This window comes from Xiphias gladius, chromosome 20 (genome assembly GCF_016859285.1).
Source record: "Xiphias gladius isolate SHS-SW01 ecotype Sanya breed wild chromosome 20, ASM1685928v1, whole genome shotgun sequence".
NCBI classification, from domain to species: Eukaryota; Metazoa; Chordata; class Actinopteri; order Istiophoriformes; family Xiphiidae; genus Xiphias; species Xiphias gladius.
Window position 1 is genome coordinate 23,341,364 of NC_053419.1, and position 15,643 is coordinate 23,357,006.

General features: G+C 46.8%; 1 protein-coding gene across 1 annotated transcript in view; it reads left to right on the forward strand.

The window, feature by feature from the left end:
* Positions 1-15,643, forward strand: part of LOC120806100 (calcium/calmodulin-dependent protein kinase type II subunit beta) — a 46,451-nt gene that overhangs the window by 16,674 nt on the left and 14,134 nt on the right. The window contains exons 7-14 of the mRNA XM_040156822.1: positions 1,167-1,269; positions 3,459-3,542; positions 3,636-3,730; positions 3,857-3,979; positions 6,827-6,910; positions 7,676-7,718; positions 9,080-9,151; positions 10,395-10,432. Coding sequence (XP_040012756.1) covers positions 1,167-1,269; positions 3,459-3,542; positions 3,636-3,730; positions 3,857-3,979; positions 6,827-6,910; positions 7,676-7,718; positions 9,080-9,151; positions 10,395-10,432 — 642 coding nt within the window. The remainder of the gene's footprint in view (positions 1-1,166; positions 1,270-3,458; positions 3,543-3,635; positions 3,731-3,856; positions 3,980-6,826; positions 6,911-7,675; positions 7,719-9,079; positions 9,152-10,394; positions 10,433-15,643) is intronic.

The following is a 15,643-nucleotide window of genomic DNA, read 5'->3' on the forward strand; positions in this document are numbered from 1 at the left end:
TTTGAGTGTTGCTATGAATGTGTGTGTGTGTGTGTGTGTGAGTGTGTGTGCAGCATCCGTTGCTATTCTTAGTCAGCCGATCTGGTTGCATCACAGTGTCCTGTCACACTTTCTTTTCCGTTCGCTATTTAAACTCATCCGAAAACCATAATTAAGGGAAGGTAAAGTGTTTGTCCCGAATGCAAGGGCGGGGCTGGATGGGTGGCCTGGGGTGGCACGGGTCCCCCTTGAAATCCGCTTGGCCCCCTCTGGTGCCCCCCTACCAGAGTCAGAGGGTGAAAAGTAGTGGGTTTATTAGTATCACGGATGGATTACTGAACGGGTCTACAGGGCACAGGCCCAGGGCCCCTGGACTAGAACCTCTTAACCCACTTAACATGTCTAGTTAGAAAGTCAATCGACACACAATGACCAGAAAGCGACACAATGACTAAAGACACACAAAACAAAAAAAGGCCAGAAAGAGAAAAAAAATTACCAGAAACAAAAAAAACGTCACGATAAGATGCAATATAACTACAAAGATGCGCAAAACACAAAATGACCAGAAAGAGGCGTAAAATACTAAAACCACAAAAGACAAACATCAACCACAATGAGAAGCAAAACGACTTTAAAGAGACAAAAAACTCCCAAAAGAGGCACAAAATGACTACAAAGGACACACCCACGGTGTTTTTGTGTCTTTCCCCTTTGCATGGGGGGGTCGGGGCTTTTAAATGTCTGTGTCCGAGGGCCCATTGTGTCATAGTCTGTCCACGGCTGTAGGATATTTGGAGTTTTGAGTAGCAGCTATTTATTTTCTGTCATTTGGTATTAAAATATTCAGAGTTGCTTATTTGACATTCACTTAATGAACAACGTAACTATTAATGAGATGCGGTTAATTACTGCCCAGAACCAGGTCTTTAAATGTGAGTCTCAACACGTTATTACTCATTTTCCAAATGCGCTTCCGCTCTTTAAAACAGCCTCTAAACCTGCTCCTGCCTAAATGCGAACTTCCCCCGCCAGCTCCGCAGAATGAAATGGGCTTCTTGTCGCTTGTTGCTTCTATCCTGGCACGTGAGGCGCGTTCCAAAACCAAACCCTTGCCCTTTAGCGCTCAGACGGCAGGAGCGTGTTACTGACGGCGACTGTGTCCGGTGTTTGTGTTGCTCGTGCAGCCGGAGAACCTGCTGCTGGCCAGCAAGTGTAAGAACGCTGCAGTGAAGCTGGCCGACTTTGGACTGGCAATCGAGGTTCAAGGAGACCAGCAGGCTTGGTTTGGTATGTTACTCGCACACAACACACACACACACACACACACACACCCACACACACACTGACGGACACTTAGTCAGCGGAGAATACATAAACAGAATAAATATTGTGACCAGCTGTGACAGTCAGGACGTCATGATCCTCAAGAAACCGGCCCTGACCCTGGCCCTGACCCTGGCCCAGACCCTGGCCCAGACCCAGACCCTGGCCCTGACCCAGACCCTGGCCCTGACCCTGGCCCTGACCCTGGCCCAGACCCCGGCCCAGACTCCGGGAATCTCACCAAACCCTTTTCACCCAGAAGCATGTTGAGTGAAAGATGATCCTGTTATGCATCTTCTAACGTTTTCCCAGTGTGTTTTCTAAAGGCATCTTGCCGTAATTAAAGGGGCATTTTTGATTAACTGTAGTTTAACAGACTCTCCCTGAGAGAATCTGAAGAAATCCAGTAGTTTTCTTCTAAAGCAAACCTACAGTGACATCTGCCAGTCAGTCTCCCTCCTCCTCCTCCTCTTCCTCCTCTTGATCATGGAGGGTGTTGTTGCACCTGGATTGAGAAAAGCGGGACTGCTCATCCCCCTACTGTCAGCGCGCCCTTGGGTCTAGCAAACAGGAAGGGATCTCACCTGACTGAAAGGCTTTTTGTTTTCACTTTCTGCATCTTTTTTTTTTTTTGTAACTTTAATCAGGTGTGTTAAACTGAGACCAGAGTGACGCCTGCATGCATGGATGCATAATAAACATTTACTCTGTAGTGAGCGCTACAGTGAGACCTTGGGCTCTTTGTTTCACCTTTTAACCTTTTTTTTCCCCCTTTTATTTCGGATATGATTCATCATTATTTTTGTCACTGACAGGTACGGTGTTGCATTAATGTTCATATCTAGCGAAAGGCCCCTTCACACTGCGTGATGTCCTGGATAAACGTGAGACTCGTCCACCGACGGCAACAAACGTCAGCCTGCGTCAAATTGCGTCAAGTGGCAACGTGACGGCTGTTTCGACCCACGGCGACGAACCGCCCAGCTGGAATGCAACGTGAAATGACAGAGAACGCACGGGAGAGCCGGCGTAACGCTCCGCCAAATGCCCATCCACCTCATTGTCACTCTGCAAAAATCTGCATTTTATGTCGTCTTCTCCCCTGATGATTGTCTGTCAGTGGTGCGAGGAAGCGCTCAGACCCTTTACCTGAGTAAAAGTACCAGTAAAACAATGTAAAAATACTCCATTACAAGTAAAAGTCCTGCATTTAAAACTTGACTTTGACCAAAAGTACAGAAGTATTATCAGCTAAACCTGCTGAAAATACCAAAGGAAACTTGGTAAAAGTAAAATGTCTCCTGCGACGGAGTCGTCGATGCTTCAGCAGCATTTTCCTGTCGTAGCTGCTCCTGGTTTTAACTGCTTCGGGTACAGGGGGACAGTTTAGTCCAATGGTTCCCAACCGACGGGTCGGGGCCCCTCCAAAGGGTCCCCAGATAAATCCGAGGGGTCATGAGATGATTCATGGGGTAAGAGAGAAGGAAAATCTAAATTCTGACACACAAATCTGTCCGCACATTTTGTTTGTTTTTTTCTAATCTCTGCTTTTCTATGAAACATTGGATCATTTGAACTGAACTCGGCCTTGAAAAGTCCTTTAACAGAAACCATCGGAGAAGTTCAGCGGGGAACGTTTTCTTTCACAGACGCTGGTTGAGGACCAGTGGTTTAATCTTTAACAATGTGTTGGATTTCGTAAGATAATTTTTTAAAATATAAAATCTTAATGTGAAAAAGCAACTAGTATCTGAAGATGTCAAGTAGATGTAGTGAAGTAAAAAGTACAGTATTTCCCTCTGGAAGTGTCAAGTAGAAGTATAAAGTAGCATAAAACAAAAATACTCAAGTACAAGAACCCCACATTTGTACCTCAGTGCAGTACCAGAGTAAAGTACTTAGACACTGTCCACCACTGACTGTGAAAGCTGCATTTTCCAAGCACGGAAGAAGCGAGCCGATGTGGCGTCTGCGGTTGCATCCGTTTCTTGTTCCGGTCACGTCGCGCTACCGCCGTTCACCAGGCGTCCGTCCCACCATGTGACACGCCTCAAAAACCCAAAACAAACCGGAAATGAGAGCAAAGCCTAGAATTCCAGGATCAGTGTGTGTTGTGTGGATTCACCTGTGCAGCCTGTGTTTCCTGCGCGCAGGCTTTGCTGGGACCCCCGGCTACTTGTCCCCGGAGGTGCTGAGGAAGGAGGCGTACGGTAAACCTGTCGACATCTGGGCCTGCGGTGAGCTCTTTTTCTTTTTTTTTTTTGTCAGCGCCGCCTCCTCGCTGTCCTTCTTGTCACTCAGACAGAGCTTGTGTCTGTGTGTGTGTGTAGGTGTGATCCTGTACATCCTTTTGGTGGGATACCCTCCGTTCTGGGACGAGGACCAGCACAAGCTCTACCAGCAGATCAAAGCTGGAGCGTATGACGTGAGCCTGCCTTTGTCTATGTTATCACCCCCCCCCATTTGAAATCTGACGTTCATATGTACTCTATAAATGTGGGCATGCGTGGGTGTGTGTGTGTGTGTGTGTGTGTGTGTGTGTGCCCTTTAGTTCCCCTCCCCAGAGTGGGACACGGTGACTCCAGAGGCTAAAAATCTGATCAACCAGATGCTGACTATCAACCCAGCCAAGAGAATCACCGCCCAGGAGGCTCTGAAGCACCCATGGGTCTGCGTAAGTACGAACACATGCACGCGTATACACACCCCTCACCCTGTTCCTGCGGACAGGACGCTCTACTCCATGCCCCCCGTGTGATACTCCCACATTTTGTGGTTTGTAAATTCCCTGACGGCGATTTTTTGTGAACATCTGCCCAGAGCTGCCAAAATATCAGCACCATCTGTTCCCAAACATGTTATCTGTGAGATCTGCTGATACGGGGTCAGCTTGTGGTGAACAGTTTGTTCCACGGAAGGGCAAAAGAGCAACCTATCTCGGGGATGAGCACCTCTGTCTGCTCATCGTCCACAAAAAGCATCGGGATCACCAGCTTACAGGCACAGCCGTGATGATCTGATAAGTGAAGCTTAGATGTACGAGCACTTTGTTTTAATAATAACTAATAACTTCACTTTTATAGCTCCTTTCGAAAAACAGAATTCCAAAGTGCTTTATCTAACATCAGTTTTTCAAGCAGAAAGGACATAGTGTCCTGGTTCCAGCGTGTCAGCGTTAAGATTTGCTGCTTTCCTCTGTCATATGTGGCAGTGAACTGAAATCTTGGGGTTTTGGCCCCGAGACATCTGAAGACGTCATCCCGGGCTGTGGAAATGTATCTTCCCGCCTTTTTCCACACATCCCCTCAACGCTGGCTGCCTGCGGTGCTGAAGGTGATGCCGAATACGCTTTTGCATATTTCAAACTGCATTTCAGCTGTGCTATATACTAAAAACACCAACGTCTCCAAGTTTATGTGTAAACAGGACGAAGAAATGTTTCCTACTTGGAACCGCTCAGTACGAGAATGAAGCTCGGTGTGCCGTGAACACTTTTTTCAGCTGGCTGCCCCTTCGTGTCCGTGGGTGGAGGGTTTAAGAAAGAAAACTCTGATTGATTTAGCTGCTGCTTGAGGAGGACGTTGCTCTGAAACTCATACTAAATATACACCCTCCCACCCATGGGACGCTTTGGCCCCGGTAGCGCTGCTTTAGGTGCTTCTGGTCTGCGCTGGACTCCTAAGTCTCCTGATTCTATCTGTGCAAAGCGTTTTTAGGATCCTCGTATCGCCCTTTTGCAGCAGGTTAGCGCACACGACAGAAAAGTCGCTCCTTACCTTTTCCCTCGTTTGAGAGGGAGGACTCGCGTCCAAGTGCTAAAAACGCCAGGTCCAGGTACCCGAGCAGTCCCGTAAACCTGTTGTCGTGGAGAAAAAGTCCAAGAACTTGAGTATTTGTGTTTGCAATTGCTTGACTGATTGAGAGCAGGCTTACGCCTGTGATCAAAAAGGCTGAAAAAACAGGAACCTTTTTTTATTTTGGGCCCTTTATTTTCGGGCTTGTGCACAAAGCTGGTGATCTCTGGTGACGGTTTCATGAATATGCATCTAGGGTCATTATCTTCTGTAGATCTACTGTACGTGAGCGCGTGCAAACAATAAATGCACCATAAATGGAAAAGAAAAGAGAAAATGCCGAACCTGAAAATAAATCCGGAAAGTATCACTTCAGTCATTTTACGTCAGACATCAAGTAACAGAGAACATCGGTCTACGTGTTAAGGTGCAGACTTAAAAATGAAAATGTGAATAAAAACATTAAAAAAAAAAACCTTGCAGGGTTCGGTTCCTCCTTAAGATGCTGTGAACCTGGTAGGAAGTGGGTCGGAGTCGCTCGTTAACCGCCTTTCATGCTTGGGAAGGTTGGTGGGCTGGATTTCATCATCGTTTTAGTCTGAGGATGCTTTTGGGAAACAAGGCCCGAGGTTGTTTTGAGGAATACCGAGAAACACCAATCCCCTCCAGTCGCCGTTCAGGCAGAGGAAAACCGACATTATACAAAAAACGTTGCAGTGACACATTTGCTCAAGCGCTCGGTACCATGGGTTCACATTTAAGGTCCTTGTACTTCACATGAGTTGTTCCCTTTTTTACCGCTGCTCTGCTACGACTCAGCAGAAAATGTCGGCCTTTTTATAGTTATTTCACAACATCAGTTACTTTTTGACTCAAACACATGATAAGCTTATTAAATATGACACGCTGTTATAGATTCAACCCAACAGTATGAAAAATAGATCGAATGAGCTCCACCTCAACAAACTGTAAAGTTACCTACAAATGAATGCGTCAGTAATAAACAGTCCAAGGATATATTATATATAGAATAGTGTTTCGCTCGCAGCGGACATTTCCCTGAATTATGAGAAGTACTTTTACTCAAAGGGACGCTTTCATTGCAGGACTTTGAAAATAATGATGAAGTTTAGCAAAATCAGAAATTACAAAGTGCTTTACAAGGCAGACGTAAAAGGGGGGGGTGGTTAAAACACACATGCTTCCCCACAGATATATCATTAAAGGCAGATACAAATAAACCAGTAAATAAAGGCTGCAAGAAGCCAAGTCAGCTAACAGTGACTTTTCAGATGCAACTCAAAGGAAGATGCTGAGTTTGCGAGTCTAAGACTCTCACTCCAGAGCAGCTCCGTCCGCTTTAGTTCTCTACTGACTTGTACATAAATCACAGTATTTCTACTTTGAAGGGCCCAAATTAGGATCCGACAACTTCATCCATGCCTGCTCAGTGCCTTTGTAGAGCGGCGTACCGCCCATGCCAGCAGCCGGCTCTGCTTCCTGTGTCACATCATATGCCGTCTTATAGAGCAGGACGAGCGTGTCGAGTGTTAGAGGTGATGCCCGTCTATTCTGCCCGGGGCTTTTTCCCCGGAGATGCCGTCACCTAAGGAGCCTCGGAGGAGGGAGAAGCCTCCCCGGCAGCTCCTGCCCACACAAACCTGTCACTGTCAGAGCTGCTCCTCCAGCGCCTCATACTCAGCCTCTCTTTCTCTGTCTCCCCGCAGCAACGCTCCACCGTGGCCTCCATGATGCACCGACAGGAGACAGTCGAGTGCCTGAAGAAGTTCAACGCCAGGAGGAAACTCAAGGTGTGAAAACGCTCGACGGGACAAAAGAAAGTCGTCTCTTTACCTACAGATCCAGCATCTTCGACCAAACTACGCCAGCCTAATCTGAAAACGCGAATCCGTCCGTCCTTTATCGAAACCGCAGATTCTCTGCCCCTTCCAGACGCGGACTGTGTAACGTTGTAACGAACTTATCGAGCAGTTCAGGCCCTGATGACGGTCGCGACTGAATCCACGAATACATTTTCACATCAGTTTCACCGTTTAATGTCATTGGGAGAGCGAATTTCCGCAGCCTGTTTTAGATGATCCGACGCCGAATGACAGGACGTTGAGTTGGGGCAGTCGCTTAATTCCTATGAGCTCATGTAATTAATGCTCGTGTAGGACTGAAAATCTAAAGATGGCGCGGTGGTCTGGTGATTCCTGCGGTTAAACAGGGGTTGTTTTTTTTTAACTTCTCTTGCTCCGGTCACACCGCAGGGGGAGAAATAATTCTTACAGACTGATCTGATCTGAGAAGAATCTCCTCGGCGACTTAAAATTGGCTCTTTCTCAGCGTTTCCTACTTAGATAAAGGGGTTTTCTTTTATTCGTAAGGATGAGAAGATGCTTGAGATCTTAGCAGGTTACTTTCTCTCTCCAGCGGCGTTTAATCCAGACGTGTAATTGCCGTATCTTATTCAGATCTGAGACTAGCGTCTTAACCCGCGATGTCTAACGTTAAGGGTTGTATGTCCGAAAGAGGCTTAAGACTCCTTTCCTTCTCCCCTCCCCCCCCGACAGGGTGCCATTTTGACCACCATGCTCGTCTCCAGGAACTTCTCTGGTGAGTGTCGCCCGTTGAAAAAGACGAGAGAGTCAAGGGAACATCTCGGCGCCCTGGGCGGGAGAGGAAGGGAGGACGGGATGTCGCCCCATCTGTCTCCTGCCATCTCTTCACACGCACACACACACACACACACACACGCACGAACACACAGCAGGTTGATGGGCGGCAGCGTTGGAGCGAGCAGGAAACGCAGCCCTCGAAGCCACAGTCTCATACAGTTTAACGCGAGCTACTCTTGAATCAGGCTGAGACTGATGCTGGGGAGACACTGAGCCCGTTTGCTTGACGTCAGACAGGGACGGACCAACATCTGACCGGTCAAAAAGTACAGAATGAATCAAAAGCATAAGATAAACAGAGCCCAGTTCACAGTTTATGATGTTCAGCCGGAAATCCGCCACACTAAACTAGTTCCTCCGTGCTCTGCCACTCAGAACCCATTTCTCCGTTTACCCAGCGCTGTGTGTCTCTCAGAGATGCCTGGTTCCGCTCCACGATCAGAAGTCCAGTTCAGTCCAAACGGACCCAACAGCTAATGTCCCGCTGAGGATGTCCGTCCTTCTCTGTTTCATATCGGCAAACTTAGGTGACCACTCAGGAAAAAAAGAGCTTCGAGACTTTTGTTTTCCTCCATTTTTGCCGTAGTTCAGCAACGACCCCCGGGAGAAAAAAGATCAATCTGAAGTCTTTTATCAGCTTCAAATGTGGATGTATGTCATATTTGCTTTTCTAGAATAACTGGGCCTGTTTGAAAACGATGTTGGCGTTCCTCTATAAATACACATACAAACCCAGAATCAAAAGGGGTGATGTAAGAGGTGTCTATTTCCGGTTAAACGTTTCCGTCTTTTGTCCGATTCCTTCCCTTTGGCGTCGCAGCCTTTTTCAAAGGGTTTTTCCCTCTTTTACTTTGATCAAACTGATCCCACCGTCAAGCACCGTGTGTCCGAAGCCTGATACGTGGTGTTCCTCGGAGCCGTGGAGCTCCACGTCAAGCGAGCCACGCCGTCCCGCTGGGCGACATGTCCCCTCGTTACCGTGAACACAGCAGCAGCGGAGCATCAAGTGTGGATTAGTGCGCTGCTAAAAATAGTCCCCGACGAGTGCGAGGTTTCCACAGGGTTTGGCTGCTTTAGGAAACGATTCAACCTGAAAACAGAACCGTATGTTTTTGAGCCGCTTTGCAACATTTACGTCCTCAGTAGGAACCAATGGGCTCGAGGCCGAGCCGCAGACAGAGCAGATTATTGGTTCTGGTCTTCTCTCAGGGTTTGCTGACATTGAAACGCTGCCCTCCTTATCCTCTAGAACCCAGCGCTATCCGACCATCTCATTCTGCCTCCCTCTGTGTGTTTCAGTGGGTCGGCAGACTACAGCCCCCGCCGCCGTCAGCGCTGTGGCTGGAACCACCGCCGGCATCGTGGAACAAGGTAAACTCACCTCATCTTGCGCCGTCGCTCGCGTTTTTAACATCCTCTCTCTGTTTTTCCTTTTACGCCTCCGACCTCTCCTCTCTTACAACCTCACGTCCGTTCCTCTCGCTGAACTCGTGGCAGACGTGGTAAAAAAACGGAAACCTGCGAGAGTCGCAACATCACACACTCCCTCTATCCCTCAGCTTGTTTTAATCTCTCTTCCTAAATCTTTTTTTCCCTCCTCTCATGCTTCTCACCTGTTTGCCAAGGTAAGCGGCCTCATCTCTCATCTGGGAGGGGGGAGTTCAGATTGTCGTGGGTCAGGACAAATTGCATGCGGTCCTGGTGTGCATGCCGTCGCTCAGGTGTCAGCTGTGCCAGGAGAAAGGGAACTGCTTTTGAACGCTTTGGAATGACACTACGGCAACTGCGCCGCACAGCTGTCAAGTTGGGGATCACGCGCTCACTCAGAGCATCGGTGTTACTCCAATGAAGGATTAACATCAGCGGAACTGTTGGATTTCGTGCCGTTTCCACTGCCTTTATCACTATGAAATGCATTTAAGCACCAAAACAACACACTTCACGGCCTCTGGATGTTTATTTTTGCCCCCATATCCTGCCCTTCGATGGACTGTGTAGTGATTCCAAGTAATCCGGCCCACTCTTGAGATTAACAAACCCATTATCGCGTACCTGCATCTCCATTCCTCTTCCCTCATGCTTTCACTCCTAATCCCCCCTCGATCTGGGCCCGTTCGTGCATCTGTGTGTGAGTATGTCTGGATTATATGGAGAATTAGTTCGACTTTTTTTTTTTTTTTTTTTGCCCTCTGCTTATCTAATGCTTTGGGCAAATGATCAGGGTTAGGAGGTGCCAGTTGGACGGAGATGTTTTAATGTGTGTGTGTGTGTGTGTCATTCGTTGGGTTTTTAATGTCTTTTTACGTGATGGATTGAGGGAGAGATTTTTTTTTTCTTCAGTGGGAGGGATGAAGTCTGTTCAGTGTGGGTTTTTTTTTTTTTTCTCCCTTAAAGAAGATGTGGGGGGATAAGCATTGTCACTTTGCGTGTGGTCTGCATGCCCATTTGTTGAGATTCCGAGCGCCTCGACGAACTTCTTGCAGCCGCTGCACGCATGCATCACCGTGCATCTGCAGCCGTGTTTGTGTGAGCAGATTTAGGGGGGCTGTGGTCATCTGAGGGTGTACGATGTGTACTCTTCCATCTGAGGGTGTGTCGTTCTGCCTCTCTGCAGCAGCCAAGAGTCTCCTCAACAAGAAGGCTGATGTCAAGGTAAGCTAGCTCGTCTCTTCTCTTACCTCCCCGTTCCTCTCTTTCATTTTTCATCTGCATTGTTTCCTCTTTATACCCTTGGCTCCCGTTCCTCTGTCCGGATGCCCTTCGCCTTCAGAGCCACTTTTATTATTCCACAAATATTTTGATTAAAGGCAGATGCAGTACGTTGGGGGTGATTTGACTTTGCCCAAGTGCTGTAGCTTTCACTTTAATATTTTCAAGGTATTGTCTCTCGGCCCTAAAGGCACAGAGAGCATAATGTCTGTCATTTCCTGCCCTTCGCTCTCTTTTCATGTCGATACCTCTGTCTGTAATTTTTGCCTTGATTTTATTCAATCGCCTTACGATTGTCAAGTAATCTGACAATATTGATTATGGTGTGAATCCCAAAAGAAGTAGCCACAGGAAGAGTTATGTACCAGTCCTGATAAAATAAACAAGTAAATAAACCAGAGTACTATAGAGTATTAGCTTGTGCAGTTCAGCCAAAGTTCAAAAAGATTTGTTGTGGTTGGAAAAAAAAACTTTGTTTGTTTGTTTGTTTGCTTAAAAACTCACCGAGCACTTTATTAGGAACACCTGTACACCTGCTTATTCATGCAATCATCCAATCAGCCAATCGTATATCAGCATTGCAGTGAATAAAATGCTGCAGATACAGGTCAAGAATGGGGTAAAAATGTGATCTCTGGAGTTCTTACTCAGAATGGGGCCAAGAACAAAAACCAGTGAGCAGCAGTTCAGTGGATGGAAGCGCCTTGTTGATGGAGAACGGCCAGGCTGGTTGGGGCTGACGGAAAGGTCACGGTAGCTCAGATCACCGGTCTCTACAGCTGCGGTGAGCAGAGAAGCAGCTCAGCAGGAACAACACTTTGAGATGGATGAGCTACAACAGCAGAAGACCACGTCGGGTTCCGGTCCTGTCAGCCAAGAACAGAAACCTGAGGCTGCAGTGGTCACAGGCTCACAGAAACTGGACAGCTGAAGACTGGAAAAACGGAGCCTGGTCTGATGGATCTGGGTCTCTGCTGAGGCAGCGGACGGTAGGGTCAGAGTCTGGTATCACCGGTGTGAATCCATGGACCCAACCCGCCTCATGTCAGCAGTCCAGGCTGGTGGTGGTGGTGGTGTAAGGGTGGAGAATGTTTTCTTGGCTCACTTTGGACATTAATACCAATCAATCATGGTCTGAAGGCCACAGCCTGTCTGAGTGTTGGTGCTGACCATGTGCTTCCCTTTATGGCCGCAGATCCCCATCTTCTAATGGCCACTTCCAGCAGGATACTGCACCACGTCACAAAGCAAAAGTCGTCTCAAACTGGTTTCAGGAACACGACAGCGAACTCGGTGGACTTCAGCGGCCTCCCCAGTCACCAGATCTGAGTCCAGGAGAAAAAACTTTGGGATGCGGCAGAATGTGCGGCTGACAGATCTGCAGAAATGACATAATGTGCACCAACACTTAATTAACCGTCGTCAAATAAACATCACTGAGACTAAAAAACAAAAAAAAAATTGTATTTCAAGAGACCGAGCCAAAATAAAACAACACTACAAGAGTCACCAAGTTACTGTTGTTATAAAAGCATGTTAAAACAAGTAGTCATCAAGGATGACAGGCATACAATACAAAGTCAGACTTAGGGGCAGCGTGTAGACCCTTACAGCCGCTTACCAACCATTTTCCATTCTTTTGTTTTGACGGTTGAATCCTCTCACTTCCGACGGTAGCTTCTCTCTGACTCCACACAGCTGCGTTACCTCCTCTCCGCGCCCAGACACCTCGGTCTGGCACAGCTGGCACTTAGCATCGCTCCACTGCAGACATTTTTCACTCAAAATATTTCCCGCTGCCAAAGCAAAGCTCTTTAAAGTATTGGTGTCTGCACTATTTCATCTCCCGAGGAGCGTGATTAGATGCTGAATCGGCAGTGACTCAGACCGGACTGATGTTACCGGTGCACCTCATCGGGCCCTGCACTCCCTCAGGGTCTGTGTACAATATGTAAGGTCATTTTGCACTGTCACAAATGTGTGGTGCCTGTGCGTGTGCGGCGTAATACATGTGTGCTCGCCTGAGTGAGTGTGAGGCCTCTGCGGACGAGCGGTTCAGTGTTCGCTGCACAGATAATTGGTTAAATTTGTCTCCGAAGCAGGATGTTGGCTAGAGACCAGTTTACGATGCTCTCGAGGTCCAGAAGGACGTTTTTTTTTTAATCTTGTCGGAACGAGACATTATGTTGTTTGCACAAGTTAATATCTCGTATGAACAACTTTCGTATGTCGTACAAAAAAAGCTCTCGTCTTGTGCGCAAGTTTCACTCTTCTGGAAACAAGATACTAACTTTTGCACATAAGATATGAATCTAATTTGCAAAAGATAAGAGAAATAAAAATCGTTAACTAAAGTTAGTTAAGGTCTCCTCAGTTTGAGCTTCTCTTTGGAAGCATAAGAAGCGCAGGGTTGCTGTCTCAAACTTGTGCGCACTTTTCAATGACTTGCCCAGTAAATGCACAAAACATGGATCTTGTTCACACAAGATAATAATTTGTAAACACAACATGGTTCTTTCTACATAAAAACTATGATTTCTCAACAATGGGTCTTGTTTGTGCAGGAAAAATCGTGTACGCTCAGTATAAAGATGGTGTTCACACAAGACAATAAACTGCGTGCACCAGATATTTATCTTCTTTTCACGAGATAACATGTCGTGTGGCACAAGACCTGGATCTTGATCGTGCAAGATAATAAACGCACGCACGCATGATATCTGCTTTGTTCACACGAGGTAATGACTGATATGCAGAAGATATGCGTCTCGTTTTCACACAAAATAATATTCTGTGTCTGTGAGACATGGATCTTGTTTAAATAAAAGATAACTTGTCTGCAAAAGATATGACTCTTGCCGACGCAAGATCATGTTTTGTTTGCCTAATATTTGGATCTTGTTCACATGACATAGTAACTTTGTACACAAGATGAAACCAGCTATATCCTTTGTTGGAACCGTGGTGGCTCCGTAACCTTTGGAGATGAAGGTTTGTGAATTATGTTTAATGGAAAAGCATCCGATCGCTCCTCCCTTGTCTCCTCCTCTCCGTCTCTCGTGGCCTGTTTCTCTATGACACAGTCTCTTTCATCAACCGGCATCTACTCCTCCTCACTTTCCTCCTTCAGCCTCTCCTCCTCCTCCCTCTTCTTCTTCTGCACTAGCCCCCCCCCTCGGGTGGCCTAATGCTAATCTCAGATTATTTCCCAACAGGAGATTAATCTAGCATTACATAATCACAGCTTCTCCTTAGCTGCACCCTGACGTCACACCAGTATCCCTGCACTGGCACTGGCACTCTCTCTCCTTTCTCTCTCTCTTTGTCTGACACAAACATCTCAGTCTCCAGAAGTTTCCTGTGAATACGTTTTTTTCTTCTGTCTTTTCTTGTTGTTGTTGGTCCTTCTGAGCAGGTGCAACAGCTAAGGGCAATGAAGGAGAGTTGAAATCCGTTGTTATATAATGGTTGTGGTGGACTGCTTTATCGTCCTCGGAGGGGAGTGGCGGTTACCACTGAGCGCTGGTGGCTCTGTGATTGAAGTCTTGATAAGAGGCAACTTTCTTTCGGTGTTGTTTTAGGTAACTGCTCTCTTATGGCCTGATGCTGACTGACCAAACTGAGTATGCACACACCGAACTACACACCGAGCGCTGATTCGGTCAGTTGCAGGACAGAGGACATCCAGGGTAAAACGTGGATAAATTCAAAGCGAACATTATTGAAACATCTACAGTTCATTCTATACAACTGTTTCGTTTTTTTTCGGCATTTAAGTGACTGCATGTCATTGTGAAGCAGGTTCTGACTACATGTCCACGTGTCGTCATTTAATGTAAATGCCGTCAAAAATGTCTCATAAACATTTCGAGCAAATAGAGCTCAGTTTCAGCGGAGACTGAGGCGTCCACATGTCACTTGACCTGCAACCTTTCTTTTGACCTCAGCAGTGCTCACTGGGTGTTGTCCATGCTAATTGGGTTTCCCAGTTTGCCTTTTCCAGTCCACTTGTAGTGAAGCAAATCACTCCATGCAACCTTGTAGCCCTTTTGTGCCCCGCTAACCACAGGGTGATTTTGGTTTTGGTGGCGCCAGGATGAACCCTAAAGCTCTGGGGATCCATTGACCGTTTGACCTTTGCTCTAGCGCCATCATTTGGCGTCGACATTGGCAGATAGCCACGACTTTTTTTGGCCACAGGGTCTTCAGAGAATGAACCCTTTCCATTTTGGACACTCCTTGGGCTCTCCTCTTCAGCCACCTTTAGGACAAACATTACATTTTCAGCTCCATTACTAGTAAATCCATTCATGCAGAGTTCTACTGGACGAGGCTTTCAAACATGGCAGTACAGGACACGTTTGAAGCTGAAATAATCAATATTTCTGGAATTACCAATGAATCAGATTGTTGTGCGTAATGTGAAAGGAGTTGTTTGCGGTGACAACCCAACAGAGAATCACCAGTTGCTCTACGCAGCTTTTTATCTCATTTCGGCTCCTTGTTTTGGTTTTGCACATCTACTGTTTCGGTTCGTTCTCACCGTCATCTCATCAGCTTCACGTCCAGCGGTAGCAGACAGCTGTCTTCAGCGAAAAACCTCTGATAAACCCACTGTATGCTGCAAACCCGGCACCAAACAGGACACAGACGAAGTGAGCGACTGGCCGGTAAAGATGATGAAACATTTAGCAGCTGAAATGCTAGATGTTTGGTGGAGACCAAATCAGAGCTAAAAGTAGAGTGAGTGTCTGCTGGATGTGTAAATATCCAGCAACTGTTTGCTACCACATTGGCTGCAACAACTCGATTAGGCAATTAATATGCTAGCGTTGTTTTTCTGCTGCGATCAAATGGACAAAAAAAAAAAAAATCCACTGACGCTGCTTAAATCACTCTTGAACCATCACAGCACTTTTTAGGAAAGAGTTACCTTCCATGTCGGAACAGCTGGCAGACATTCAGTCTTTTAGCTTCACATAACACCATGTTTTTTTTAGCTGGGAGCGCTCAGAGCAAGGGGAGAAGACTTCAGTATGTGAATCTAAAATGAGCTTTGCTGAATCAGACCGTGACTCAGAAAAATGATGGTGGACTCCCAGGGCCATTCTTCTCAGATGAGGGTGTGTAGTTTATGAGCAAGTCAAGTCAAAC